This window comes from Oncorhynchus masou, chromosome 22 (assembly GCF_036934945.1).
Source record: "Oncorhynchus masou masou isolate Uvic2021 chromosome 22, UVic_Omas_1.1, whole genome shotgun sequence".
NCBI classification, from domain to species: domain Eukaryota; kingdom Metazoa; phylum Chordata; class Actinopteri; order Salmoniformes; family Salmonidae; genus Oncorhynchus; species Oncorhynchus masou.
In genome coordinates this window covers 41,298,347-41,326,278 of record NC_088233.1, presented here as the reverse complement: position 1 = coordinate 41,326,278, position 27,932 = coordinate 41,298,347, and the positions used below count along the sequence as shown (strand labels likewise).

At 44.2% G+C, this 27,932-nt stretch overlaps 1 protein-coding gene across 1 annotated transcript; it reads left to right on the top strand.

The window, feature by feature from the left end:
* Nucleotides 1–1,089: 1,089 nt before the first annotated feature.
* On the top strand, nt 1,090–24,662 carry LOC135509508 (overexpressed in colon carcinoma 1 protein homolog). The gene is made up of 6 exons (XM_064930231.1): nt 1,090–1,356; nt 15,826–15,850; nt 20,421–20,456; nt 20,741–20,820; nt 21,775–21,814; nt 21,973–24,662. The coding sequence occupies exons 1-5, from the start codon at nt 1,314–1,316 to the stop codon at nt 21,777–21,779; spliced, it is 189 nt and encodes a 62-aa protein (XP_064786303.1). The 5' UTR covers nt 1,090–1,313; the 3' UTR covers nt 21,780–21,814; nt 21,973–24,662.
* Nucleotides 24,663–27,932: the final 3,270 nt, after the last annotated feature.

Here is a 27,932-nt window from a genome sequence, read left to right as displayed (position 1 = left end):
CACTCAATAAAATGTAATGGTCTTATTTAGCAAATAAGTGTTAAATTTCAACATGATCATACAGTATATGTAATTGGTGTGTCTTTTCAGGTCTTAAGGTAAGTTCAAATGAATTAACTAATACATTTTGTCATTACCACCACATTCTACCCTTACCATCACAGTTCACTATGTGGTGGGAATAACATTTTGACATTATTTGGTCATAAATAGGAATTCTAGAGTATTTTAAATCCAGTTTAACAGATACAGTAGCATACAATGTATCCTAAACAATACATGTTCAAAACAATTTTTAAAAATCGAACATAATGTGACGACAATCAGTTAAAATATCGGATAGGTCAAAGTTGCATGGTTCCGACTAGCACATGAACGCAGCATTCCATGCAGCTATCTAAGCAGCGTATCATACACGCAGTCTAATTAGCGATTTAATGTTATTTTCTAATAATTATTGCAAACATTGGCTAAGCAAGAGACAAACAAGCAGTCAAATTAGCAGTGTTAGTTTTCAGCGACGATATGGCAGCAACTACAAATATTAGCTTACATCACCCAAAACGCAGTTTAATTTTGCTCCAATGCAATGTGTAGCGACGACATTCTGCTTGTGCAACTGCAATATACGTTATAACAGACATGTTATTGAATGTTCGTTCAAATCGCCACATGGTTTTTATTTCAGCTGAGGCAGAGACATAGGCGACATCATCATGGTTCGGAAGAAGGTGATAAACACGAAGAGAGGAGGAGTGTGAGCAGCTAAGTAGAAAGAAATGTGTCTGTAAATAGCATGCGTGATCTGGATCCGTAGCTTTGAGAGAGGTTTCCGGGGACGGGGGTGAAAACAGTTTTTCGTTTATTTTAACATTTATATTTTAGTAATTTAGCAAACACTCTTATCCAGAGCGGCATAACATGTGTTACCGTATCATGAATTTGGAGAGTCATACATAAAAGCTGGAACGTCCTTTGTAAAGCCCTGCCGAAATTGAAGCTTGCCATTGGCTGGCTTCTTCGACACTCTCCTGCCCATTCCCCCGTTTCCTGGACAACCCTGTCAGGGTGGAGAAAAATAGCAAATCATGTGAGGACAGAGCATCTTTCTCGCTCTCTCTTTCCCTCTCCCCCACTCCCCATCTCCCCCTCCCTCTTTGAATATAACAGTATCTCCATGCTTTCACACACACCACTCAGTTCAGCGTTGCAGAGGGGATGGACACAGAGTGCAGGAGCATACCACCAAATAGTAAATCAGTGTGACTGAGACACATAATACAACTCCTTCCTAGTGACAGCGTCTATGCAAAATGGGTTGTGGCAATTCCTCAGCCGCCAGCACCTCAGGAGGGGGTGAGTGTTCCTGTTCCAGATCATCTGGTTGTTTGGGGGTGCGGAGGGTTGCATGTTTTCACTATGTGTGTGTGTGCTTTATGCAGTGTTATTCTGCATCCAGGTGTATACCGTATGTGTATGGTGATCTCAGGGGTTGACAGTGGTTGGGTGCAGAGGTTGCCTCAGGGTTTTTAGGCTCAGACTTTGACCCCTGGTAACCAGGAGACAGCAAAGTTTTTAGGAATTTAAAACAGAAATAGTCTTGTAATGCTTTCAAGGACGAGTCTTTCGGCTGTGTTTGTGTGTTTTCAAATAAGTCTGTGGCGTCCAGTTCTCTCAATGAGTGTTGTGGATGAAAGAAAGACAGGACTTTGACATCTCAGCAGCTCGGTTGTCCGTTGTAGTATCTCCAGGTGATTGATGCTGGCTCTCCTTGTGACTGCTAATTTTGAAATGCTTACTCAATATCCTAGTTTTATTCATCGAAAGCCCACCAAAGGATACATTTCACTGGGCAAATACCTTAAGGTCTTACTCCTACTTGTGAATGTTTCAGGTTGAGAGGTTAATACACACTACACATTTTTGTATCTGAAGTAATATACTGTTTTTCTGAATCAATGAGCGATGACTGAATAAAAATACAGTTTCTTTTTAGCAATCACTGGCTGCTGCTGTGGTCGGAAAATGATGGTGATAGAATCAGAGCGCCTGTGGAATTACCTCACTAACCATCAGAGCAAGTGTGTGTGGTGTGTGTGTGTGCGTGCGCCTCAGCAAAGGCCAGACAGGCTCCTTCTCTAACAGAACCCCAGGCAGCTAATGCGAAAAACAGGTTCATGTTTTATTTTCTCTGAATTTGCTCTAGTTCCACTTCCTGGAAGGGAGACCCTGGAGGAAAATGCTGTGAACTAGTAGTCTAGCTGTATAGTAGATAAGAAGCATGATTATGCATGAGTGTAATACAAAGGGAAGATGTGTGAGGGTCTCTGTGAGGGATCATTAAGCCCATGGTTAGAGGTCACTCTCAAGCTCAGGGACAAGGACATGTGAGGACATGTGACACTGTCATTATGATGCATGTGTGGTAGAGGTCAGAACTATTGATCTATGAACTCAACAGCTTAGTTACATATACAGAATGGGATAGAATCAAATGGAATTGGCACTCTTTTACTGTGTGCACAGATACTACTGGCCATGTAGTGTATGTGGACACCCCTTAAAAATAGTGGATTCTGCTATTTCAGTCAAACCCGTTGCTAACAGGTATATAAAATCGAGCACACAGCCTTGAAATCGACAAACATTGGCAGTAGAATGGCCCATGCTGAAGAGCTATAGTGACTTTCAACATGGCACCATCATAGGATGCCACATTTCCAAAAAGTCAGTTCATCAAATTTCTGCCCTGCTTGAGCTTCCCTGTTCAACTGTAAGTGCTGGTATTGTGAAGTGGAAACGTTTAGTAGCAACAACGGCTCAGCCGCGAAGTGGTAGGCCTCACAAGCTCACAGAATGAGACCACCGAGTGCTGAAGTGCGCAGTGTGTAAAAATCGTCTGTCCTCGGTTGCAACACTCCCTACTGAGTTCCAAACTGCCTCTGGAGCCATGCCAGCACAAGATCTGTTCGTCGGGAGCATCATGAAATGGGTTTCCATGGCCAAGCAGGAGGAAACAAGCCTGACATCACCGTGCGCAATGCCAAGTGTTGGCTGGGGTGGTGTAAAGCTCTCCGCCATTGGACTTTGGAGCAGTGGGAAAGCGTTCTCTGGAGGGATGAATCACGCTTCACCATCTGGCAGTCCGATGGACGAATCTGGGTTTGGTGGATGCCAGGAGAATGCTACCTCCCCGATTGCATAGTGCCAACTGTAAAGTTTGATGGAGGGGGAATAAGGAGCTGTTTTTCATGGTTTGGCTAGGGCTCTTAGTTCCAGTGAAGGGAAATCTTAACGCTACAGCATACAATTACATTCTAGATGGTTCTGTGCTTCCAACTTTCTGGCAAAAGTTTGGGGAAGGCCCTTTCCTGTTTCAGCATGTCAATGCCCCCGTGAACAAAGCGAGATACATACAGACATGGTATTGTCGAGATCGGTGTGGAAGAACTTGACTGAACTGCCCAGAGCCCTGACCTCAACCCCATCGAACACCTTTGGGATGTATGAATTGGAATGGCAACTGCGAGCCAGGCCTAATTGCCCAACATCAGTGCCGACCTTACTAATGCTCTTGTGGCTGAATGGAAGCTAGTCCTCGCAGCAATGTTTGAACATCTAGTGGAAAGCCTTCCCAGAAGAGTGGAGGCTATTTTAGCAGCAAAGAGTGGGACTAACTCCATATTCATGCCCATGGTTTTTGAATGAGATGTTCAACACGTAGGTGTCCATATACTTTTGGCAGTGTAGTGCATCTGTCAATTTTCAATGCAAAGGTCTTCGCATTTCACATAGCCTATTGGAAACCTCAATTTGGCCAAGGTGACACTACACCCATCCGTAACACTATCGGAAGCGGTAGTGTAGACCTAAATGTGATCATATCAGCAGTGTTGCACAACACAGCTGTTAGATAAATTACCAGTGGTATTATGTGCGTGAGTCTGTTTTAAAATCTCCTCACAACCTGTAGCCCAATTGTTTTTTCTTTTGATTCCCACTCCGTTTTTCATTCCACACCCATGTGTTTGTCCAGAGACTCAATGGGACAGTGCCTTCTAAACGTACTGGATATTGGGCTCCTCATCGCTCCTCTTGTGTAAGCAGATCTGAGTGGCCTTGATGATGAATAAGCTTTTGTAAGGGTTGTGAATGGGCCACTCTGTTCTGTCTTAAGGCACACACCATGTACTGTTTCTGTATAAAGGCTTTGGCCTCCTCTTCTATAACTAAGGATAAAATTGTGGTGTTTGTTATGAATTTGATATATTTCATATTTTTTCTAACGTCATTCCTTCAATTACATGAGTATAATTCGGTGGACAGCTTTGTCGAAGAGTGGTGTTATTATGGAGAAGATGGAGGTCAGGGGAGGGGGTGTTGTTACCTTGTTTTTAAAAAGTTATATAGTGTTCCAAATCAAATTTATTGGTCACATACACGTGTTTGGCAAATGGTATTGGTATATTTAATGAGTAATATCTAACAATTTCACAACATATACCCAAAACACACAATCTAAGTAAAGGAATGGAATGAAGAATATATACAGTACCTTTCAAAAGTTTTGGGTCACTTAGAAATGTCCTTGTTTTCCATGAGAACATACACTACTGTTCAAACATTTGGGGTCACCTAGAAATGTACTTGTTTTTGAAAGAAAAGCACATTTTTTGTCCATTAAAATAACATCAAATTGATCAGAAATACAGTGTAGACATTGTTAACGTTGTAAATTACTATTGTTGCTGGAAACGGCTGATTTAAAAAAATTTTTTTTTTTATGGAATATCTACATAGGCGTACAGAAGCCCATTATCAGCAACCGTCACTCCTGTGTTCCAATGGCACGTTGTGTTAGCTAATCCAAGTTTATCACATTAAAAGGCTAATTGATCATTAGGAAGCCCTTTTGCAATTATGTTAGCACAGCTGAAAACTGTTGTTCTGATTAAAGAAACAATAAAACTGGCCTTCTTTAGACTAGTTGAGTATCTGGAGCATCAGCATTTGTGGGTTCGATTACCAGCCCAAATGGCCAGAAACAAAGACCTTTCTTCAGAAACTCATCAGTCTATTCTTGTTCTGAGAAATGAAGGCTATTCCATGCGAGCAATTGCCAAGAAACTGAAGATCTCGTACAATGCTGTGTACTACTCCCTTCACAGAACCGCTCAAACTGGCTCTAACCAGAATAGAAAGAGGAGTGGGAGGCCCGGTGCGCAACGGAGCAAGAGGACAAGTACATTAGTGTCTAGTTTGAGAAACAGACGCCTCACAAGTCCTCAACTGGCAGCTTCATTAAATAGTACCCTCAAACACCAGTCTGTGTTGATAGAACTTCGGCAGCCTTTTTCTTAAATTTGGTTTGTAGTACCCTACAATAAATACAGTCTCAGGATATTTGGTTTCCAGTTTGAATAAAGTATAGTGAAGTTCTTTGACGATCATTGTGGTATCGGCTTGAGGGAGGATATACATGGCCATGACTATAACCAAAGAAAATTATCTTGGGAGATAATACGGTCTGCATTTGATTGAGGTCGGGTGAACAAAAGGACTTGAGTTCCTTTATGTTATCACAATTACACCATGAGTTGTTAATCATGAAACACACATCCCCTTCTTCCCATGGAGATATTTATTCCTGTCTGCGCGATGAACTGAGAACCCAGCTGGCTGGACTGACTCAGATAGTATATCCTGAGAGAGCCAGCTTCTGTGAAACAGAGAATGTTACAATCCCTGATGTCTCTCTGGAAAGAAATCCTCACCCTGAGCTCGTCAACTCTTTTTTTCTAACCTTTATTTAACTCGGCAAGTCAGTTAAGAACAAATTCTTATTTTCAATGACGGCCTAGGAACAATGGGTTAACTGCCTGTTCAGGGGCAGAACGACAGATTTGTACCTTGTCAGCTCGGGGATTTGAACTTGCAACCTTCCGGTTATTAGTCCAACGCTCTAACCACTAGGCTACCCTGCCGCCCAAACTTTATTATCAAGAGATTGAACATGAGTGAGCAATATACTCGGAAGCGGTGGGTGGTGTGCGCGCGTCTTAAGTCGGACTAGAAGACCTCTCCGAGTACCTCTCCTTCAACAGCGTTGTTTTGGGTCGCGCCTCTGGAATCAGTTCAATTGCCCTGGGGGGTGCGAACAAACGATCTGCTTCGGGAAAGTCGTATTCCTGGTTGTAATGCTAATGAGTTACTGCCGCTCTGATATCCAATAGTTCTTCCCGGCTGTATGTAATAACACAAAATACTGTAAAGTTTCCAAAGAGCTAAAGGCAAGGCAGCCCTCTCTGTCGGCACCATTTACCATTCCATTGCATACAATGACGGATTCTTGGGACACAGTAGTGAAAACAAAACATTCAATTATTCACCGTATAAAGTAGAATCCTTTGTGATACAGATAAGGAAGGTGAATGAAGGCCAATTGAATTGTCAATTTCTTGGAATTTAGTTGTACTTGAGGAAGGAGATTGAAGGCAATTTGATTTGAATGGAATTAATTTTTTAATGTAAGTTACATGTATACAGTGTGACATAAACTCAGCAAAAAAAGAAGTGTCCTCTCACTGTCAACTGTGTTTATTTTCAGCAAACTTAACATTAACACATTATTTGTATGTACATAGCAAGATTCAACAACTGAGACATAAACTGAACAAGTTCCATAGACATGTGACGAACATAAATGGAGTAATGTTTTCCCTGAACAAAGTGTGTGTGGGGGGGGTCAAATTTAAAAGTAACAGTCAGTATCTGGTGTGGCACCAGCTGCATTAAGTACTGCAGTGCATCTCCTCCTCATGGACTGCACCAGATTTGGCAGTTCTTGCTGTGAGATGTTACCCCACTCTTCCTCCAAGGCACCTGCAAGTTCCTGGACATTTCTGGGGGGAATGGCCCTAGCCCTCCGATCCAACAGGTCCCAGACGTGTTCAATGGGAATGAGATCCGGGCTCTTCGCTGGCCATGGCAGAACACTGACATTCCTGTCTTGCAGGAAATCACACAAAGCAGTATGGCTGGTGGCATTGTCATGCTGGAGGGTCATGTCAGGATGAGCCTGCAGGATGGGTACCATATTAGGGAGGAGGATGTCTTCCCTGTAACGCACAACGTTGAGATTGCCTGCAATGACAACAAGCTCAGTCCGATGATGCTGTGACACATTGCCCCAGACCATGACGAACCCTCCACCTCCAAATCGATCCCGCTCCAGAATACAGGCCTTGGTTTTTTGCCAGTCCTGTCTGGTCCAGCGACGGTGGGTTTGCGCCCATAGGCGATGTTGTTGACGGTGATGTCTGGCGAGGACCTGCCTTACAACAGGCCTACAAGCCCTCAGTCCAGCCTCTCTCAGCCTATTTCAGACTGTCTGAGCACTGATGGAGGGATTGTGCGTTCCTGTTGTATTTTCTTATTTGATTTACAGTGCCTTGCAAAAGTATTCGGCCCCCTTGAACTTTGCGACCTTTTGCCACATTTCAGGCTTCAAACATAAAGATATAAAACTGTATTTTTTTGTGAAGAATCAACAACAAGTGGGACACAATCATGAAGTGGAACAACATTTATTGGATATTTCAAACTTCTTTAACAAATCAAAAACTGAAAAATTGGGCGTGCAAAATTATTCAGCCCCTTTACTTTCAGTGCAGCAAACTCTCTCCAGAAGTTCAGTGAGGATCTCTGAATGATCCAATGTTGACCTAAATGACTAATGATGATGAATACAATCCACCTGTGTGTAATCAAGTCTCCATATAAATGCACCTGCACTGTGATAGTCTCAGAGGTCCGTTAAAAGCGCAGAGAGCATCATGAAGAACAAGGAACACACCAGGCAGGTCCGAGATACTGTTGTGAAGAAGTTTAAAGCCGGATTTGGATACAAAAAGATTTCCCAAGCTGTAAACATCCCAAGGAGCACTGTGCAAGCGATAATATTGACATGGAAGGAGTATCAGACCACTGCAAATCTACCAAGACCTGGCCGTCCCTCTAAACTTTCAGCTCATACAAGGAGAAGACTGATCAGAGATGCAGCCAAGAGGCCCATGATCACTCTGGATGAACTGCAGAGATCTACAGCTGAGGTGGGAGACTCTGTCCATAGGACAACAATCAGTCATATATTGCACAAATCTGGCCTTTAGGGAAGAGTGGCAAGAAGAAAGCCATTTCTTAAAGATATCCATAAAAAGTGTTGTTTAAAGTTTGCCACAAGCCACCTGGGAGACACACCAAACATGTGGAAGAAGGTGCTCTGGTCAGATGAAACAAAAATTGAACTTTTTGGAAACTATGCAAAACGTTATGTTTGGCGTAAAAGCAACACAGCTCATCACAATGAACACACCATCCCCACTGTCAAACATGGTGGTGGCAGCATCATGGTTTGGGCTTGCTTTTCTTCAGCAGGGACAGGGAAGATGGTTAAAATTGATGGGAAGATGGATGGAGCCAAATACAGGACCATTCTGGAAGAAAACCTGATGGAGTCTGCAAAAGACCTGAGACTGGGATGGAGATTTGTCTTCCAACAAGACAATGATCCAAAACATAAAGCAAAATCTACAACGGAATGGTTCAAAAATAAACATATCCAGGTTTTAGAATGGCCAAGTCAAAGTCCAGACCTGAATCCAATCGAGAATCTGTGGAAAGAACTGAAAACTGCTGTTCACAAATGCTCTCCATCCAACCTCACTGAGCTCGAGCTGTTTTGCAAGGAGGAATGGGAAAAAATTCAGTCTCTCGATGTGCAAAACTGATAGAGACATACCCCAAGTGACTTACAGCTGTAATCGCAGCAAAAGGTGGCGCTACAAAGTATTAACTTAAGGGGGCTGAATAATTTTGCACGCCCAATTTTTCAGTTTTTGAATTGTTAAAAAAGTTTGAAATATCCAATAAATGTCGTTCCACTTCATGATTGTGTCCCACTTGTTGTTGATTCTTCACAAAAAAATACAGTTTTATATCTTTATGTTTGAAGCCTGAAATGTGGCAAAAAGTCGCAAAGTTCAAGGGGGCCGAATACTTTCGCAAGGCACTGTAGTTCACCTTTTATTTAACCAGGTAGGCTAGTTGAGAACAAGTTCTCATTTACAACTGCGACCTGGCCAAGATAAATAAATAAACAAACATACAGTCAATAACACAATAAAAAAGTCTCTATATACAGTGTGTGCATATTAGGTAAGATAAGGGAGGTAAGGCAATAAATAGGCCATTGTGGCGAAATAATTACTATTTAGCAATTAAACACTGGAGTGATAGATGTGCAGTTGATGATTGTGCAAGTGGAGATACTGGGGTGCAAAGGAGCAAAAAAAACCAGTATGGGGATGAGGTAGTTCGATGGGCTATTCACAGATGGGCTATGTACAGGTGCAGTGATCTGTGAGCTGCTCTGACAGCTGGTGCTTAAAGTTAGTGAGCGAGATATGAGTCTCTAGCTTCAGTGATTTTTGCAATTCGTTCCAGTCATTGGTAGCAGAGAACTGGAAGGAAAGGCAGCCAAATGAGGAATTGGCTTTGGGGGTGAGCTGTGAAATATACCTGCTGGAGCGCGTGCTACGGGTGGGTGCTGCTGAGTGACCAGTAAGCTGAGATAAGGCGGGGCTTTACCTAGCAAAGACGTATAGATGACCTGGAGCCAGTAGGTTTGGCGACGAATATGAAGCGAGGGCCAGCCAATGAGAGTATGCAGGTCGCAGTGGTGTGTAGTATATGGGGCTTTGGTGACAAAACGTATGGCACTGTGATAGACTGCATCATATTTTCTGAGTAGTGTTGGAGGCTATTTTGTAAATGACATCACCGAAGTCAAGGATCGGTAAGATAGTCAGTTTTACGAAGGTATGTTTGGCAGCATGAGTGAAGGATGCTTTGTTGCGAAATAGGAAGCCGATTCTAGATTTAATTTTGGATTGGAGAAGCTTAATATGAGTCTGGAAGGAGAGTTTACAGTTTAACCAGACACCTAGGTATTTGTAGATGTCCACATATTCTTAGTCCGAACCGTCCAGAGTAGTGAGGCTGGACGGGCGGGCAGGTCCTGGTAGCAATTGGTTGTAGAGCATGCATATAGTTTTACTTGCAATTTAAGAGCAGTTGGAGGCCATGGAACGAGAATTGTATGGCATTGTAGCTCGACTGGAGGTTAGTTAACACAGTGTCCAAAGAAGGGCCAGAAGTATACAGAATGGTGTCGTCTGCGTCGAGGTGGATCAGAGAAACACCAGCAGCAAGAGCGACATCATTGATGTATACAGAGAAAAGAGTTGGCCCAAGAATTGAATCCTGTGGCACCCCCATAGAGACTGCCAGAGGTCCGGACAACAGGCCCTCTGATTTGAGACACTGAACTCTGTCTGAGAAGTAGTTGGTGAACCAGGAGAGGAAGTCATTTGAGAAACCAAGGCTTTTGAGTCTGATAATAAGAATGTGGTGATTGACAGAGTCGAAAGCCTTGGCCAGGTCTATGAATACAGCTGCACAGTATTGTCTCTTATCGTTGGCGGTTATGATATCGTTTAGGACTTTGAGCGTGGCTGAGGTGCACCCATGATCAGCTCGGAAACCAGATTGCATAGCGGAGAAGGTACGGGGGATTCGAAATGGTCGGTGATCTGTTTTGTTAACTTGGCTTTCGAAGACCTTAGAAAGGCAGGGTTTAACTCAGGCAGTTGTTGTTGCCATCCTGTACCTCTCTCGCATGTGATGTATCGGATATACTGATCCTGTGCAGGTGTTGTTACACGTGGTCTGCCACTACGAGGATGATCAGCTTTCCGTCCTGTCTCCTTGTAGCACTGTCTTAGGCGTCTCACAGTACAGATATTGAAATGTATTGCCCTTGCCACATCTGCAGTACTCATGCCTCCTTGCAGCATGCCTAAGGCACTTTCACACAGATGAGCAGGGACCCTGTCACGACCTGGTCTTAGTATTTTGTGTTTTCTTTATCTATTTGGTCAGGCCAGGGCGTGACATGGGTTTTTGTATGTGGTGTGTTTTGTATTGTTTTTTTTCACATGTATTGGGATGGTAGCTTAATGGGGTGTTCTAGGTGAATCTATGGCTGTCTGAAGTGGTTCTCAATCAGAGGCAGGTGTTTATCGTTGTCTCTGATTAGGAACCATATTTAGGCAGCCATATTCTTTGAGTGTTTCGTGGGTGATTGTCCTTTTGTCCCTGTTCTGTGTTAGTTTACACCAGTATAGGCGGTTTCGGTTTTCGTTACTTTTATTGTTTTGTAGTGTTTGTGTTTAGTGTGTCTTTTCATTAAACATGAATCTCAATAGCCACGCCGCATTTTGGTCCGACTCTCCTTCGCACATAGAAAACCGTAACAGAATCACCCACCACAACTGGACCAAGCGGCGTGACAACAGGCAACAGCGGCGCAATGAGGAATGGACATGGGAGGATGTTTTGGATGGCAAGGGTTGCTACACATGGGAGGAAATACTGGCTGGAAGAGATTGTCTCCCATGGGAACAGGTGGAGGCACTTAGGAGAGCAGAGGCAGCCGGAGAGAGGAGCCGGCGATATGAGGGAACACGGTTGGCAAGTAAGCCTGGGAGTCAGCCCCAAAAATTTCTTGGGGGGGGGGCTCACAGGGAGTATGGCGACGCTAGGTAGGAGTCCTACGCCAACTTCCTGTGCTTACCGGGGGGCAAGAGAGACCGGGCAGGCACCGTGTTATGCTGTGGTGCGCACGGTGTCCCCAGTGCGGGTGCATAGCCCGGTGCGGTATATTCCAGCTCCGCGTATTGGCCGGGCTAGAGTGAGCGTCGAGCCAAATGCCATGAAGCCGGCTCTACGCATCTGGTCCACAGTGCGTCTCCTTGGACCGGCTTACATGGCACCAGCCTTGCGCACGGTGTCCCCGGTTCGCCTGCATAGCCCAGTGCGGGCTATTCCACCTCGCCGCACTGGCAGAGCGACCGGAAGTATTCAACCAGGTAAGGTTGGGCAGGCTCGGTGCTCAAGAGCTCCAGTGCGCCTGCACGGTCCGGTCTACCCAGTACCACCTCCACGCACCAGCCCTCCGGTGGCAGCTCCCCGCACCAGGCTTCCTGTGCGTGTCCTCGGCCCAGTACCACCAGTGCCAGCACCACGCATCAGGCCTACAGTGCACCTCGCCTCTCCAGCGCTGCCAGAGCCTTCCTCCTCTCCTGCGCTGCCGGAGTCTCCCGCCTGTTCAGCGCTGCCAGAGCCTTCCTCCTCTCCTGCGCTGCCGGAGTCTCCCGCCTGTTCAGCGCTGCCAGAGCCTTCCTCCTCTCCTGCGCTGCCGGAGTCTCCCGGCTGTTTAGCGCTGCCAGAGCCTTCCTCCTCTCCTGCGCTGCCGGAGTCTCCCGCCTGTTCAGCGCTGCCAGAGCCTTCCTCCTCTCCTGCGCTGCCGGAGTCTCCCGCCTGTTTAGCGCTGCCAGAGCGTTCCTCCTCTCCTGCGCTGCCGGAGTCTCCTGCCTGTTTAGCGCTGCCAGAGCCTTCCTCCTCTACAGCGCTGCCGGAGTCTCCCGCCTGGCCAGAGCTGCCAGTCTGCATGGAGCAGCCAGAGCTGCCAGTCTGCATGGAGCAGACAGAGCTGCCAGTCTGCAAGGAGCTGCCAGTCTGCAAGGAGCTGCCAGTCTGCAAGGAGCTGCCAGTCTGCAAGAAGCCGCCAGAGCTGCCAGTCTGCAAGAAGCCGCCAGAGCTGTCAGTCAGCATGGAGCAGCCAGAGCCGTCAGTCAGCATGGAGCAGCCAGAGCCGTCAGTCAGCATGGAGCAGCCAGAGCCGCCAGTCAGCATGGAGCAGCCAGAGCCGCCAGTCAGCATGGAGCAGCCAGAGCCGCCAGTCAGCATGGAGCAGCCAGAGACGTCAGTCTGCCAGGATCCGCTAGTCAGCCAGACTCTTCCAGATCCGCCAGTCAGCCAGGATCTTCCAGATCCGCCAGTTAGCCAGGATCCGCCAGTCAGCCAGACTCTTCCAGATCCGCCAGTCAGCCAGACTCTTCCAGATCCGCCAGTCAGCCAGACTCTTCCAGATCCGCCAGCCAGCCAGGATCTTCCAGAGCTAACTACCTGCCTAAGCTTCCTCTCAGTGCTGAGCTTCCTCTCAGTGCTGAGCTTCCTCTCAGTCCCGAGCTACCCCTCAGTCCCGAGCTACCCCTCAGTCCCGAGCTACCCCTCAGTCCCGAGCTGCCCCTCAGTCCCGAGTTGCCCCTCAGTCCCGAGTTGCCCCTCAGTCCCGAGCTGCCCCTCAGTCACGAGCTGCCCCTCAGTCCAGTGGGGTCCTGGGTGAGGACTACTAGGCCAAGGTTGGCGGCAAGGGTGGCCTAAGACTTTGTTAGAGTGGGGTCCACGTCCTGCGCTGGAGCCGCCACCGTGGACAGACGCCCACCCGGACCCTCCCCTAGGGGTTTTGGTGTGCGGCCAGGAGTCCGCACCTTGGGGGGGGGGGTTCTGTCACGCCCTGGTCTTAGTATTTTGTGTTTTCTTTATCTAGTTGGTCAGGCCAGGGTGTGACATGGGTTTTTGTGTGTGGTGTGTTTTGTATTTTTTTTTTCTCACATGTATTGGGATGGTACCTTAGTGGGGGTGTTCTAGGTGAATCTATGGCTGTCTGAAGTGGTTCTCAATCAGAGGCAGGTGTTTATCGTTGTCTCTGATTGGGAACCATATTTAGGCAGCCATATTCTTTGAGTGTTTCGTGGGTGATTGTCCTTTTGTTCCTGTTCTGTGTTAGTTTACACCAGTATAGGCTGTTTCGGTTTTCGTTACGTTTATTGTTTTGTAGTGTTTGTGTTTAGTGTGTCTTCTCATTAAACATGAATCTCAATAGCCACGCCGCGTTTTGGTCCGACTCACCTTTGCACATAGAAAACCGTAACAGACCCTGGGCATCTTTCTTTTGGTGTTTTTCAGAGTGAGTAGAAAGGCCTCTTTAATGTCCTAAGTTTTAATAACTGTGACCTTCATTGTCTAACGTCTGTAAGCTGTTAGTGTCTTAACGACCGTTCCACAGGTGCATGTTCATTAAATGTTTATGGTTCATTGAACAAGCATGGGAAACAGTGTTTAAACCCTTTACAATGAAGATCTGTGAAGTTATTTGGATTTTTACGAATTATCTTTGAAAGACAGGGTCCTGAAAAAGGGACATTTCTTTTTTTTCTGAGTTTATTAAGCTAGATTATGTATGACCATAGCTACATGACACTATCTACCTGACATAAGCTAAGTCCACTGCAGGCTGTTGGTCGATTTGACCCTTGCTTATCAAGGTTAGACATTTTTGATACAGAGTATACATGACAACCATCAAGGTCCAACTCTCTCTAAGGTCCAGCCATCTCTATCTCTCCTGTCCCCCAGAGCCAATGCTAGCTTTGTTGTGATCTCTACATTTGTCTGACAACCTCTGTAATACAGCGGAAAATATATCTGACATCCATCCTGGTCCATCCATCCCTCCTTATCCCTCCTCCCACAGAGCCTGTCCAACTCTCTCTATCCCTTCTCTTCCTCTGGGCCCATCCACCCACCTCTCTCCCTCCTCTCTCTCAGAGCCAGTCCTGGCTGCGTTGTGACCTCTACCTGTCTCCACTACTTATCTCTGCCCTATATGGCCTACCTACACATCCATGTCAAGGCCCCTCTCAGTGTGAAGTTGGTGATTAGGGTCAGGGTCAGGTGTCCATACAGTCTACCCAGGAGAGCTCTGGAGAGCAACTCGAAATCCGCCAATAACTCCTCTGTCAAATTACAGGACGCACTAAGAGCCCAGTCAGCCCACATCACCCTCAGCGCTCTTTCTGTCCTTTTGACCAGGCAATTCCAGGAGCCTTTACAGTTGGCCTTTAACAGTACCCCCGCACATTGACTCTGTACCGGTACCCCCTGTATATAGCCTTGTTATTGTTATTTTATTGTTCATTTTTATTTAATTTTTTACTTTTGTTTATTTAGTCAATATTTTCTTAACTCTATTTCTTGAACTGCATTGTTGGTTACGGGCTTGTAAGTAAGCATTTCATGGTAAGGTCTACTTACACCTGTTGTATTCGGTGACAAATAGATTTGAAGTGGTGGTCATTAAGCTGTGCCTCTTTGACTTCTGTAACATCTTCAACGAGTGGGAAGGGAGCCGTTAAGTCAGATAGCTGTGTTAATAAAAGTGATGTATGGAGCTTATCGCATTTCCGATATAGCAAGGTAGAGTGGCGCGGTGATTAAGTGTTATTGTTTCTGGGTGCTTTGTGTTTGACTTTATTGTGGGTGAGAAACAGTGTTGAAGGTCCACTCTAAAAAAATGCTGAGTTGTTTGGTTGACCCAACCGCTGGGTTGTTTGGTTGACCCAACCGCTGGGTTGTTTGGTTGACCCAACCGCTGGGTTGTTTGGTTGACCCAACCGCTGGGTTGTTTGGTTGACCCAACTGCTGGGTTGCAGGCATTTGGTAACTTAGTTGGGTTGTTTTCTTTCTTTCCATTTTTTTTAAATTATTTTAAAAAATGAAGTTGTAATAATGATTCAAAGACAGAGTTTGTCATGTTTGATGTTTCTGCATGTAATGCACTGCATCCCTATAAATACACCACACAGAGTACAAAGAGGAGCGACAGACACTGTGTCAATGGATAAGTAATGGTTGGTTGATGTGATGGGTGTGGAGTGGGTGTGGAGTGGGCTTTTGCCACTTACTGGGTAAAAAGTACATTTCTACTGTAATCCACACATTATCTACCATCCAGAACAAAATAATGAGAATTGTGTCATTTGATTTGTGATTTTCTTTTTCTCTTCCTTGTGTTCACAGGACCTGCAGAAACCTCCAAAGATTTGTAAGTACAGCAACAGTCTCATAGATCACGGTTTTTATCTTTTTTTTTTTTATTTAACTAGGCAAGTCAGTTAAGAACAAATTCTTATTTTCAATGATGGCCTAGGAACAGTGGGTTAACTGCCTGTTCAGGGGCAGAATGACAGATTTGTACCTTGTCAGCTCGGTGGTTTGAACTTGCAACCTTCCAGTTACTAGTCCAACGCTCTAACCACTAGGCTACACTGCCGCCCCGCCGGTTTCATAGACTCAGCAAGGTATTGCCTTCCTGGGGAGGGATACAAAGTAGAGGTCGACCGAATTATGAATTTTCAATGCCGATTCATATACCGATTATTGGAGGACCAAAAAAAACCAGATACCGATTAATCGGCTGATTTTGTTTGATTTATTTATTTGTAATAATGACAATTACAACAATACTGAATGAACACATATTTTAACTTAATACATCAATAAAATCAATTTAGCCTCAAATAAATAATGAAACATGTTTAATTTGGTTTAAATAATGCAAAAACAAAGTGTTGGAGAAGAAAGTAAAAGTGCAATATGTGCCATGTAAGAAAGCTAACATTTAAGTTCCTTGCTCAGAACATGAGAACATATGAAAGCTGGTGGTTCCTTTTAACATCAGTCTTCAATATTCCCAGGTAAGAAGTTTTAGGTTGTAGTAATTATAGGAATGATAGGACTATTTCTCTCTATACGATTTGTATTTCATATACCTTTGACTATTGGATGTTCTTATAGGCACTTTAGTATTGCCAGTGTAACAGTATAGCTTCAATCCTTCTCCTCGCTCCTACCTGGGCTCGAACTAGGAACACATCGACAACAGCCACCCTCGAAGCAGCGTTACCCATGCAGAGCAAGGGGAACAACTACTCCAAAGTGACGTTTGAAACGCTATTAGCGCGCAGCCCGCTAACTAGCTAGCCATTTCACATCGGTGACACCAGCCTAATCTCGGGAGTTGATAGGCTTGAAGTTGTAAACAGCTCAATGCTTGAAGCATTGTGAAGTGCTGCTGGCAAAACGCACGAAAGTGCTGTTTGAATGAATGCTTACGAGCCTGCTGGTGCCTACCATCACTCAGTCAGACTGCTCTATCAAATAAGTCTTAATTATAACATAATAACACACAGAAATACGAGCCTTTGGTCATTAATATGGTTGAATCCGGAAACTATAATTTCGAAAACAAAACGTTTATTCTTTCAGTGAAATACGGAACCGTTCCGTATTTTATCTAACGGGTGGCATCCATAAGTCTAAATATTCCTGTTACATTGCACAACCTTCCATGTTATGTCATAATTACGTAAAATTCTGGCAAATTAGTTCGCAACGAGCCAGGTGGCCCAAAACTGTTGCATATACCCTGACTCTGCGTGCAATGAACGCAAGAGAAGTGACACAATTTCACCTGGTTAATATTGCCTGCTAACCTGGATTTCTTTTAGCTAAATATGCAGGTTTAAAAATATATACTTCTGTGTATTGATTTAAGAAAGGCATTGATGTTTCGGTTGGTTAGGTACACGTTGGAGCAACGACAGTCCTGTTTCGCGAATGCGCACCGCATCGATTATATGCAACGCAGGACACTCTAGATAAACTAGTAATATCATCAACCATGTGTAGTTAACTAGTGATTATGATTGATTGATTGTTTTTTACAAGATAAGTTTAATGCTAGCTAGCAACTTACCTTGGCTTACTGCATTCGCGTAACAGGCAGTCTCCTCGTGGAGTGCAATGTAAAGCAGGTGGTTAGAGCGTTGGATTAGTTAACCGTAAGGTTAAGAGATTGAATCCCCGAGCAGACAAGGTAAAAATCTGTTGTTCTGCCCCTGAACAAGGCTGTTAACCCACCGTTCGTTCCTAGGCCGTCATTGAAAATAAGAATGTGTTCTTAACTGACTTGCCTAGTTAAATAATGGTGTAAAAAAAAGAAGAAGAATTCAAATTAAAATAAATCAGCCAAATCGGTGTCCAAAAATACCAATTTCCGATTGTTATGAAAACTTGAAATTGGCCCTAATTAATCGGCCATTCCGATTAATCGGTCAACCTCTAATACAAAGCATGAGTTTTCCTGAATGGCATAAACCTATTTGGTTGTCATTAGAAACACTGATTTAGTATTAGTAATGGTAGAGAAAGATATAGAGAAATGTAATCTGACTAAGAAGACCTCAAAACGCCTTCTGTCATGTAATCAAATTAAAATGTTCAGTCTTTTGTATCAAGGCCTTCAAATATTTTGCCTATAGAATATTAATGTGTAGAGAAATGAATACATGTTCCAGAACTGCTATTACAATGAATTAGCCCTGTTCAGTAAATCAAAGGAACAGCCATTTTCCATTCAAGGCAAATTGCATGAATTATGTTATAAAGGGAACATAGGTCTTCAATAGGCACGGTGAGCCACCTCCATCATCATGGTGTGGGAAGGGAGAGCAGGCACCCATTTCCAAAACATTTTCTTGAATCACTTTGTGTGTGTGTGCGTGGGTGTGTGTGCGTGTGGTGTGTGTGTGCGCGTGCGTGTGGTGTGTGTACTTTCTGATAACCATCTGAGCAGTTACAGTGCTTAATCGAGGACCAATGGGGACTGACAGCAGCACACTGCCAACCACGGCCAGTCGGTGGTTGGGGTTCAGCACTACAACACAACACACCTCTAGTCCTGCTACACACACACACACACACACACACACACACACACACACACACACACACACACACACACACACTTTGACTGGCAGTTCATGTATACACTTGTTTTTCATGCCTCTTCTATGGACAGAGAAGAAAGGTAAATGTGACAATGTATATGACATAGTCCACTACCCATTTAACCTACATTCATTGTAGGTGGAAACCATCCACATTGTTGTTTCCTTTTGATCAGTGCCCTCACAGTGCCATACCAAGTCTTGCCCAGCTCATAACCAAGTCATCCATGTCAACTATATGTCAATCATTTGTTTGTGTCATGTTGGGTGTTATGTACAGTCGTAGCCAAAAGTTTTGAGAATGACACAAATATACATTTTCACAAAGTCTGCTGCCTCAGTTTGTATGATGGCAATTTGCATATACTCCAGAATGTTATGAAGAGTGATCAGATGAATTGCAATTCATTGCAAAGTCCTTCTTTGCCATGCAAATGAACTGAATCCCTAAAAAACATTTCCACTGCATTTCAGCCCTGCCACAAAAGGACCAGCTGACATCATGTCAGTGATTCTCTCGTTAACACAGGTGTGAGTGTTGACGAGGACAAGGCTGGAGATCACTCTGTCATGCTGATTGACTTAGAATAACAGACTGAAAGTTTCAAAAGGTGGGTGGTGCTTGGAATCATTGTTCTTCCTCTGTCAACCATGGTTACCTGCAAGGAAACACGTGCCGTCATAATTGATTTGCACAAAAAGGACTTCACAGGCAAGGATATTGCTGCCAGTAAGATTGCACCTAAATCAATCATTTATCGGATCATCAAGAACTTCAAGGAGAGCGGTTCAATTGTTGTGAAGAAGGCTTCAGGGCGCCCAAGAAAGTCCAGCAAGCGCCAGGACCGTAGCCTAAAGTTGATTCAGCTGCGGGATCGGGGCACCACCAGTACAGAGCTTGCTCAGGAATGGCAGCAGGCAGGTGTGAGTGCATCTGCACGCACAGTGAGGCAAAGACTTTTGGAGGATGGCCTGGTGTCAAGAAGGGCAGAAAAGAAGCCACTTCTCTCCAGAAAAAAACATCAGGGACAGACTGATATTCTGCAAAAGGTACAGGGATTGGACTGCTGACTGCTGAGGACTGGGGTAAAGTCATTTCGAATCCCCTTTCCGATTGTTTGGGGCATCAGGAAAAAAGCTTGTCCGGAGAAGACAAGGTGAGCGCTACCATTAGTCCTGTGTGATGCCAGCAGTAAAGCATCTCGAGACCATTTATGTGTGGGGTTGCTTCTCAGCCAAGGGAGTGGGCTCACTCACAATTTTGCCTAAGAACACAGCCATGAATAAAGAATGGTACCAACACATCCTCCGAGAGCAACTTCTCCCAACCATCCAGGAACATTTTGGTGACGAACAATGCCTTTTCCAGCATGATGGAGCACCTTGCCATAAGGCAAAAGTGATAATTAAGTGGCTCGGGAAACAAAACATCAATATTTTGGGTCCATGGCCAGAAAACTCCCCAGACCTTAATCCCATTGAGAACTTGGTCAATCCTCAAGAGGCCCAGAAGTTAATTGACAGCATACCAGGGCGGATTGCAGAGGTCTTGAAAAAGAAGGGTCAACACTGCAAATATTGACTCTTTGCATCAACTTCATGTAATTGCCAATAAAAGCCTTTGACACTTATGAAATGCTTGTAATTATACTTCAGTATTCCATAGTAACATCTGACAAAAATATCTAAAGACACTGAAGCATCAAATTGGAAATTAATATTTGTGTCATTCTCAAAACCTTTGGCCACGACTGTACAATGTGTTTGAGCACTGAGCATTGTATCAAGTCCTGTGAGCTAATCTGTGATTCTTGTCTCAATCAGGACAGATGAGTCCTCACCAGACGATGAGAAAAGAAGGTAATTGCTTGTCCTCTCGTCTTACTCCTCAGTGTTTTCCTCCTGCTCTGAGAAGGTTGATCCCAAACACAATTCAATCCATGTGTGTTCAAAAAGTCATTAGATGGTTGGATTAGAGTAGTCCCCTGGACTGCTGCTTCCCTAATGTGTTTTGGTTACATACTGTACACACCTACACACTGCAGTGCTAACTCACAGGATGCCCTGTTGTTTGGTGGGAGCCAAAGTACATAGAGTCATGTGCTCTTTGATGTGACCTTTGACCCTTTTCCCTACTCCCTCAGGAACTATGGCGGGGTGTACGTAGGTCTACCATCTGACATGACCACCGTTGCAGGCAGCCAGTCCAAGTCCACAGACAAAAGTAAATATGACAACTATGTATACTGTGCAGCGTCTGTGTAGTGAGGATGATTGGACAGGATGGTCATCAGTGGATAGTCATTGCAATACAATTGGTTGTAACGTAGTTGTCAAGTTTTCTACTTGTGTTGACTGTACGGGACATATCAGATGATCTACCCCTCCTGGACATGGACACACCCCTCCCCAGAATAGACTAATTGATTCCTCCATTATGTGATTTCAGTACAACCTCCAATCGCTGTCCTTCGATTAACCATTGCTTTACTTGCTACAGTAAAAGAGACAACATCAAGCAAAAAAGGAAATACTTCACATAAAAGTCCCTTGAAGACTACATCTTTCTAGTTTTTGTTCTCCGTGTTCAAAGAAAACCCCACGTCGTCTTCAGACAAAGTTGGTCTCAGTTGTAAAGGGAGTAGAGGGGGGAAGTTCATTGTGTGTGTGATGGCTGTGAACATGAACATTTTTCTATAGAGCCCTTTGGGAAGGTCACTAATCTCTGAATCTGTGTGTGTGCATGCGTGCGTGCGTGCCCTAAACATGAGTTAAAAGATAATCAGCCAAGGACCTTGGTGTGTAGAGTCAACTGTCAGCTTCTATTGACCTTGTTGTTGGTTATGAGATGCAGAAATAACAGCAGAAGTCTATAAGGTTGTTTGATGAGCAAAAACAGCCACGGGGGGTCTTCAGAACATATGGCTGTTGATGGTTTAGGAGTTGTGAGACATCTGATGCCAGTAGTGTGGCATCTGTGTCCTTATTAGAAAGAGAGACTGGAAACCAGAGGCTGTGAATTCTTGGTAGTGTAGATTTCCATAAGGGGGGGGGGGGTGTGTGCGTGTGAAAATAATATAAAGGGTTGAAGTAGACAACACAAGGGCATTTGACTCAAGCCTAATGTTCACAATTTTCCTAATGTTTCTAATTATGCCGTCTCTCTTTTTCTCTGTAGACTAACGGATATAGAAGGGAATCATTGACATGCATCACAGGTAGACAACCATTTACACATCCCTTCATTCTATCTTCTTGACATGATAATACTGCAATTGAGTGACAGCCTGCATTGATTCTTGATTTTGTACTCAAAAACATCTTACGTAACCTGGTGGTTGACCTCTGTATGGCAATGTGCTATTATTCTTTTCAGGACTGTAGCTACAATATTCAGAACATACAGAGACATTACATTTCTACGTTGAGAGGAGGATTACTGACTCATCTTCACATCCCTGCCTCCGTAAGAGTGAGACAGACAGAAAGACCCTGGGGAATCAGGCAGATATGAGGTCAGCCTGCTTGGGTCCTAAGGAAACTGCCTCAGAATGGCACCGAGTAGACCTTCAATGGATTCCTTTGTCTGAGGATTCTTTGCCCTTTCTGACCCTCACAGGAAGCCGGGCAGCAGTAGAGAAGTTGGGTGGGTACGGGACGACTGCGGATATTGGGACCAACATTATGGAATCCAGGGCAATGTTCTGGACAAGCTCCTTGTGTTTAGGAAGAGATGTGACACACAGCCCAGTCACACTGAGACACCTCCTCGACCGGCTCTGTAAACATTTAATCCAAGTGCTGGTGTAGATAGATGTTTTATGTGGTGGGAGGGATAGTGGACCCACACAGTGGCTCAAACACAAGCAGCGCTATTCACTTTTATGATTTATGGAGTATTTTAGGTCACACAGTTTTCATGTTTTGTTCCGTATCAGATACTGTAAATAATTTCTGAGATTCATGAAAACAACATTCTATAACCCATTTGGAGATTGTGTTGTGTTATTTTCTAGTTGGTTGCTGCTATTGCTTTTTAAACCACTTGCATTTACTGTCTAAATACAAATGGACCTACTTGTAACTTTTGGTACCAAACGGTTGGGGGACCTCCTGTGGGTGTACTGGCTGGTACTGTAGCCTGACTGTACTGTAGCGAGCATCTGTTGTGTGCGTCATTCATGTCTGAGGTTATTAAGTGTTGTGTTGTCATTTAACCTGTGAATCATGCTAACATGACATCGTCAGTCTGGGTGGGGCTAAAGATACATTGAGGATACTACTCTTACGTTTCTTTACCCACAAAGGTCTGAACTGATCTGAGATCTGACGTCATCAGATTGTTAACAATACATGCATTATTACTCCAGGTTTCAGCAGCTGATCTCAGTGTTCCACATACAGTAGCTCTTGTTGGCCATTTTAGCAGCTGCGTCACCATCCAGAACTCGTTGTTTTTTACGAAGAGTTAAACTCTCCAACTGCAATTTGTCTTTTCTATTTCTAAAATGATTCCTTTTGAAAACTAAATGTACACATTTTATTATAACATTTAATTGGAAAGATAATCAGTCAAAAATAATCTGAACTACATTGTTTAGCAAAGGTTTGCCTAAACATATATTTGAATCTATATGTCTCATTATGAACAACTGTATCAGTGAATGTAGTTGGAAACCATAACACTGGCAGCATATTCACACGCCACAATATCTCCCCCCAGAGCATGAATTAGAAGTCTGAAGGGAATAGAGAATCCATCCAATGTCATTCATCTACATGCAGTTCCTGTTCGTGATTTAATGAATGTATGAATGTACATACAGCATCTTCACCACCACGACCACAGAGGAACAGGGAAGTGGGCCATGCTAACACACTTGAGATTCAAGAGATGTTCTCTTCAATACATCAGTCCTATTATATATTCTCTACTCCACTCTACCTGGTTTGAGATAAGAATATACATAATATTTATATGGAATATAAATGTAGATTATGAACGCTCCCTGGCATTCAACCATCTACTCGGTAATCTGTGTCAGGCCGCTTATGAATGCGATGTGTACCGATTTAAAGAGCACCCCACAGTTTTTGCTCTGCCACTACACTACACTACACCACACCTTTTCATTGATGTCTACATTTCCCTTCTGTTGAGGCTCCTCCAGTTTCACCATCAGAATCCTCTGGCCTTTGGCTTTCAGAGTGCAACACCTTTCCCACTGGGCAAACACTAGTTGAATCAACGTTGTTGAAATTAATTGGTCGTCTGTGCCCAGTGGGCCTGCCTTTTCATCTGTTCTCTGCTCTGGCCAACTCCTCCACACTTTTAACCTTTATTTAACTAGGCAAGTCAGTTAAGAACAAATTCTTATTTTCAATGACAGCCTAGGAGCAGTGGGTTAACTGCCTGTTCAGGGGCAGAACAACAGATTTGTACCTTGTCAGCTCGGGGATTTGAACTTGCAACCTTCCTGCTACTAGTCCAATGCTCTAACCACTATGCTACCCTTATCAACGTAATTAGAGCAGTAAAAATAAATGTTTTGTCATACCCGTGGTATACCACTGCTGTCAGCCAATCAACATTCAGGGCTCAAACCACCCATTTTATATTAGCATATAGCTCATGGAAGACTCACTGGTATACTGTTCATGGTGCTGCACATGATTACGACGACAGGGGAATCGATTACTTTGGAGTAATTTGAGGCTAAAGCAGCTGTGCTGGAGGCTTCTTATTCTGGATTTATCTCCTTGTGTAGATGTGTCCATAATACATTTGGGAAAAGAGAAAACACATGAGAAAACCACTGTAGATGATCACTTGAGAACCAATTGATGACCTTTTATGCTATTTACTACTGTATGAGATACTGTTCCTAATCATTGGTGCTCCTAACTTGTTCCGGGTCACTTTGTGTATACTCAGTACACCCTCAAACACAGTAAGAAGGACCACAGCTGCTTTAGAGAGTCATTCTTGTTCATAACCCGACATGCCCTGTATTACTTGTCTTATCACTGATCTATTTATGATTAAAGTATTTTCTATTGTCTGCACCGCTGTAGTTCTTGATTGTAGACTTTATGAAAGGGATTTGTCTCTTCCAGTCAATATGACCATGCTTCAGGGATTACAATACATCCATTCTTAGTGGCATTACAGACTGAGAGGCGAAATGAAGCATTACTTTGAGGAACATTTGTCGTTATTGAACGAAGTCCCTCAAGCAGTATCAAATCATTCTTCCAGCTCGGTAATTGACGGTATAGGGAGTAGATGGAGGAGGAGGGAGACAGGAGAAGAGAGAGAGAGGTGGAAGAGGAGGTGTTTTTCCCCCCCTGCATTTCTCTTTCCACTCTTCCTGGATTTGCCCTCCAGGGAGGTATGTTTTTCAAACTGAAGTCATATTATTCGCTTTGAGTACCACAAATGCTTGTGTTAGAATGAAAGCAATATTGTAGTGCCATCTTAATTAATGAGACAATTGTGGGACAGAAAGCATAATTATTGACTAGTAGTTTACTGCCAGAGGATGTGCCTGCAAACACACTCACATGCATGCACGTGCACACACACACATACAATACGCAAATACACAAAAGGTTAGATAGAAAGATAAAGACTACAGTGCCCTATTGCCCTGGCTTCTAGTGTTACATGGCTGTGAATGAGATAAACACAGCTTTGACTATCTATATAAAGAAACAACGAATGTATTGTTTCATTGATCGTAGGCCTGCCGGCATAAATCTCAACTCGCCCCGGTTCAGTTGCTGTCTGCCGCATCATAAATATCATATGACCTGTCGTTTCAGTTTTATCTTCAGCAGCACCAGATAGTAGACTGCTCTTCCCAGCAGCGGCTAATGAGATCACAACCGACCGTGTTTGGCTGCCTCCCAAATAGCACCCTATTCCCTACAGGCTAATAGTGCACCGCTTTTGACCATGCAGACTCAAAAAGTAGTTCACTATATAGGCGATAAGGTTGCATTTGGGACACATAAGTTATCAACGGGAGAGCAGTGAGCACATCCAGCAGGCCAAACCTTCCTATGAAATCGGAAGACTTCCTATGAAATCAACTTTTCTTTCACAGTGTGAAAATGTAGATCACATTCACACAGTCTGACATGAATAGAAAGAGGAATCTGACCAAGGCTATCCGGGGACCATTCTAACCACTGATTATCATGTTTTGACATTTATTTATGCCGTTCATTGTTCATGAAGCAAGTAAGCCGATGTGTCCTTGAGCAAGGCACCTAATTTGCTCCAGGGGTGCAGTATTACTATGGCTGACCCTGTAAAACAACACATTTTACTGCACCTATCCGGTGCATGTGACAGTACAACATCTTTATATTGGGATAGATAGTTTACAGGCTGGTGAGTCACCAATGGTGTGGCTGATGTTGATAAGACTGTGGAGTGTGTGTGTGTGTGTGTGTGTGTGTGTGTGTGTGTGTGTGTGTGTGTGTGTGTGTGTGTGTGTGTGTGTGTGTGTGTGTGTGTGTGTGTGTGTGTGTGTGTGTGTGTGTGTGTGTGTGTGTGTGTGTGTGTGTGTGTGTGTGTGTGTGTGTGTGCGTGTGTGCGTGTGTTTGTGTGTGTGTGTGTATGAGGGGTAGCTACGTGATGCAGCACACGTCCCTAATTACATCATATGTACATCTGGTCACGACCAGATCACACCTGCTTTGCCTCCTGCTGAAATCTCCTATCAACAGTGGCATTGCCCCTTTTCCCTTTTCTCTGTTGTATACAGTGCATTCGGAAAGTATTCAAACCCTTGACTTTTCCACAATTTGTTACGTTACAGCATTATTCTAAAATGGATTAAATAAAAACAATTTCTAATCAATCTACACACAATACCCCATAATAAGAAATCAAAAACAGTTTTTTTGAAATGTTTGTAAATGTATTAAAAACAAAGAACATAAAATACCTTATTTACATTAGTATTCAGACACTTTGCTGTGAGACTCAAAACTGAGCTCAGGTGCATCCTGTTTCCATTGATCATCTTTGAGGTGTTTCTACAACTTGATTGGAGTCCACCTGTGTTAAATTGAATTGATTGAATAGGGTCCCACAGTCCCACAGTTGACAGTGCATGTCAGAGCAAAAACCAAGCCATGAGGTCAAAGGAATTGTCCGTAGAGCTCCGAGACAGGGTTGTGTCGATGCACAGATCTGGGGAAGGGTACCAAAACATTTCTGCAGCATTGAAGGTCCCCAAGAACACAGTGGCCACCATCATTCTTAAATGGAAGAAGTCTGGAATCACAAAGACTCTTCCTAGAGCTGGCTGCAAAGCCAAACTGCGCAATTGGGGAAGAAGGGTCTTGGTCAGGGAGGTTACCAAGAACCCGATGGTCCCTCTGACAGAGCTCCAGAGTTCCTCTGTGGAGATGGGATAACCTTCCAGAAGGACTACCATCTCTGCAGCACTCCACCAATAAGGCCTTTATGGTAGAGTGGCCAGACGGCAACCATTCCTCAGAAAAAAGGCAGCCCGCTTGGAGTTTGCCAAAAGACACCTAAAGGACTCTCAGAAACAAGATGATGAAGCTGGGATTGAATTTTTTGGCCTGAATTTTTTTATTTTACTAGGCAAGTCAGTTAAGAACAAATTCTTCTTTTCAATGACAGCCTAGGAACAGTGGGTTAACTACCTGTTCAGGGGCTTAATGAACTTGTTAGCTCGGGGGTTTGAACTTGCAACCTTCCGGTTCTTAGTCCAATGCTCTGACCACTAGGCTACCCTGCCACCCCGAATTCCAAAAGTCACGTCGGGAGGAAACCTGGCACCATCCCTATGGCGAAGCATGGTGGTGGCAGCATCATGGTGTGTGGATGTTTTTCAGTGGCAGGGACTGGGAGACCATTCAGATTTGTGGGGAAGATGAACAGAGCAAAGTACAGTAAGATTCTTGATGATAACCTGCTCAGGACCTCAGCCTGGGATGAAGGTCCACCTTCCAACAGGACAACGACCCGAAGCACACAGCCAAGAGAACGCAGAAGTGGCTTTGGCACAAGTCTCTGAATGTCATTGAGTGGCCCAGCCAGAGCCCAGACTTGGACCCAAAATAACTGTGCAGCGACACTCCCCATCCAACCTGACAAAGCTTGAGAGAATCTGCAGAGAACAATGGGAGAAACTCTCTCCAAATACAGGTGTGCCAAGCTTGTAGCGTCATACCCAAGAAGACTCGATACTGTAATAGCTGCCAAAGTTTCTTCAAAAAGGTACTGAGTAAGGGTCTGAATACTTATGTTAATGTGATATTTCCTTTTTTTTTAAATCATTTTCTAATTAC

What these genes read in the sequence shown, in the direction of transcription:
- LOC135509508 (XM_064930231.1), top strand. Translation starts at nt 1,314, where the DNA reads ATGGGTTGTGGCAATTCCTCAGCCGCCAGCACCTCAGGAGGGG. An exon ending in CGCCAGCACCTCAGGAGGGG is followed by an intron (nt 1,357 to 15,825) that starts GTGAGTGTTCCT and finishes TTGTGTTCACAG; the next exon opens with GACCTGCAGAAACCTCCAAA. An exon ending in GCAGAAACCTCCAAAGATTT is followed by an intron (nt 15,851 to 20,420) that starts GTAAGTACAGCA and finishes TGTCTCAATCAG; the next exon opens with GACAGATGAGTCCTCACCAG.